The sequence below is a fragment of the Montipora foliosa genome, chromosome 3 (assembly GCF_036669935.1).
Source record: "Montipora foliosa isolate CH-2021 chromosome 3, ASM3666993v2, whole genome shotgun sequence".
In the NCBI taxonomy this organism is placed as follows: Eukaryota; Metazoa; Cnidaria; class Anthozoa; order Scleractinia; family Acroporidae; genus Montipora; species Montipora foliosa.
The window spans coordinates 63,551,652-63,554,713 of NC_090871.1; the positions used below are offsets into that span (position 1 = coordinate 63,551,652).

The following is a 3,062-nucleotide window of genomic DNA, read 5'->3' on the forward strand; positions in this document are numbered from 1 at the left end:
ATGGCTGCTTCTGTGGAAGCTTCGTGGGAGGAAGTACTATCTTCCATTGATAACCTGTTGATGGAGACGGAAATCCAAGATAGCAATACTGAGTTATGGTTTCACGAAGCCGTACTACTACTTAACAGACTTGAAATGGCAGTATCTATCCTGCGTGCGTTGGGTGAAATGGATCTGGACTTAGATAGGAATGTCTATCAAGTTTCAAGGCAGCTGTGCAGTTTTCTTACAGATGTTTATCAATACTGGGATGCAAAAGTAAGCCAAATAAGACGCAGAACCGTAACTTTACCAAATTTAGGATTACGGGAGATGGTTCATTCTGCAAACCCAGGAAGACCACCCTTTGTTATCGAAAAGGAACTGCTAGAAGACCTCCGAAGCGCTTCGTACACGTGGACAGATATTGCCAAGATGTTACGGATTTCCCGCTGGACCTTGTATAGAAGAGTAAGAGAGTACAAGCTCGAGCACTTAAAGAGATATTCAGATATTTCAGATGATGAACTGGATGAGCTAATTAGGGGATATATTTCTCGGCATGGAAACACAACAGGGGAATCTTATTCGATTGGATTCGTCAGGTCTCGTGGGCTTAGAATTCAAAGGGATAGGATAAGGAGGTCACTCGGCACTCGCGTTGATCCAGAAAACACTGCATTAAGGTGGGCATGTGTGATAACTCGAAGGGTGTACAGCGTTCCCGGGCCAAATTCACTTTGGCACATTGACGGCCATCATTCCTTAATAAGATGGAAGTTCGTGATTCATGGCTGTGTTGACGGTTTTTCTAGACGCGTCATGTACTTACTATGTACAGACAACAACCGTTCTGAAACAGTAGCCACTCTGTCTCAAAGTGCAGCAGAAGAATTTGGGTGGCCTTCACGTGTTAGAGGAGATCATGGAGGTGAGAACGCTATTGTCGCTTCTATGATGGTGCAGGTAAGGGGCAGGGGCGGATCTAGCATTTTTTGAAAGTGAGGGCCGAACAAGAATACTAATCAGCGCGCGTTAGCGCACCTGGGTAGCGCTTTAGGCGCTACATTCTAGGGGGGTGTGGGGGCATGCCCCCCCAGAAAATTTTGAAAATCTGGGTACTCTTACATGCAATCTGGTGAAATCTGGAAAGTAAAATATCAGGATTCCATATTGAATAAAATTAGTAAGTTGTGGTTATAATGATGCATGGTTTGTGACTCTTCGCTCCAAAGTCACAACCGCCTTGGAAGAAACGAATGAAGTGTCTGTATACCACAAGTGCGCGGGATGGTGATCTTTACGTATGCTTTCTTAGCCATTTTCTGAATCTTTTCATGCACTGAATGCGCAAACACTGTTTTTGCATCCTTGCGTATATCTGCCAGCTGATCTTTCACCACGTTAATATGCCTGTATGCCTCAATAACATCCAATGTCGAACCCTGGTTTAACGAACGGTTAAGTCCTACCCTGAATCCAAAAAGATGCTTGGCAGTGTAAAAGCCAGCAATGAACACAGGGTTCTTGATTTGATGGAACAGCACACAAGCACGTACGTGTCACAATGTTATTCTCATTGTACCTAACAAAATATATATAATTATATATATAGACATTAAGATTTTACGTTGTTACAGTCTCTGTAAAATAGGTTGACTGTAGACAAATAATTCTCATCCAATCTTCTTCGTCATTTTAAAAGGATAACATTAACGCCGGTAACGTTGAAAGCTTTTTGGCACAACTTTGGTCATACTATTAGCCAAAAATCATGCTTTAGCTAAAAAAATCAAAAGCTCCAACAGACTGCTTACAAAATTATAAAATTATTGTATATTTTGACAAAAAAATAAATCTCCGACGAACTGAAAGGGGGGGCCGCGGCCCCCTCGGGCCCCCCCCCCCCCCCTAATTTTATTGCCGGCTCTTCTACTAGAAACCAGAGGATAGAGAGATTATGGCGTGAGATTTTTAGGTGTGTCATTTTCCTGTTTTATTGTGTGTTTTATGCGTTGGAGGAAAGTGGTTGTCTGGATTTGGAGAATGATAAGCACGTTTTTGTTTTGCATTATATATTTAAAGCACGTATTAATTATGCGCTGAAGGAATTTGCTGCTGCATTCAACAATCGCCCCATCCGTACAGAAAACAATTGGAATCCAGATAAGATATGGATCAATGGAATGATAAACCTAGATAATGAAGGACAACCCGCTGTTCGTGATCCAGCTATTACAGAAGCAGTTCCAGAGAACATTGATCTGTATGGAGTTGACTGGGATGGACCTCTTCCTGTGGATTGACTAAACATTGTCTATGTAGACCCACCCAATTGGCCAATTCCACAAGACACTCTGGATTTGTTGCAACAGACTTTGAATCCACTCCAGGAGTCTAATGTGTATGGGATTGATCTTTACATGCAAGCTGTCTCTCTTTTGTAAAATGTAATCGACTGAATGCATAAATGGCCGCCCGCAAAATATTCTTTTGTTTATGTGCTAATTAGCCTCACTAGCCTCGTTTGCATGGACAAAATACAAAAGAAATGTTACTTGAGAGCGAGGCTAGTGAGTCTCATTAACACATAAATAAAAGAATACTTTTTTGGCCGCCATTTATGCATTTGGTCAATGGAAATTAAACATAAGTACACAGAGCTCTTGAGAGGGATGTCGCAAGGCACCACCCTGCGAGCAGAGCCTCTTTTTGTCTTTTTCTTCACTGAGTAGGAGAAAAAAAAAAAAAATTTAATTGACCGCTCCCCGTGGGGGCTTTTCAGGGCCAATGAAACACAATGAACGAAACAACAACTGTTAAGAATCCCAACTGGCCGGAGGCAAACTAGTTGGCTATTTACAAGTGCAGCTGGGAAGTTGAACCAGGGACTACCAGGATCAAATTCAACGAGTGGTCAGAGCGGGTCTTGAACCCGGGATCTCCGGATCTCAAGACAAGCGCCCTAACCACTGGGCCACACTGCACGCTCTGCCCGAATCGCGTCAACTCTTTGAAGCCGCCGCAGCCCGAGCTTCTGGACTAGTCAATCTTGTTTTCTCTCGTCAAACCGGTTATTCCAG

At 42.9% G+C, this 3,062-nt stretch overlaps 1 protein-coding gene across 1 annotated transcript; it reads left to right on the forward strand.

Moving 5' to 3' along the window:
• Positions 1-2,285, forward strand: LOC137996211 (uncharacterized). Its single transcript, XM_068841631.1, has 2 exons — positions 1-968; positions 1,895-2,285. The coding sequence occupies exons 1-2, from the start codon at positions 1-3 to the stop codon at positions 2,283-2,285; spliced, it is 1,359 nt and encodes a 452-aa protein (XP_068697732.1).
• The last annotated feature ends 777 nt before the right edge of the window (positions 2,286-3,062 follow it).

Bases quoted from the DNA above. Each gene is read 5' to 3' on its own strand.
- LOC137996211 (XM_068841631.1), top strand. From the start codon at position 1: ATGGCTGCTTCTGTGGAAGCTTCGTGGGAGGAAGTACTATCTTCCATT. The intron at 969-1,894 runs CATTTTTTGAAA...CCCCCCCCCTAA, and splicing joins AGGGGCAGGGGCGGATCTAG to TTTTATTGCCGGCTCTTCTA.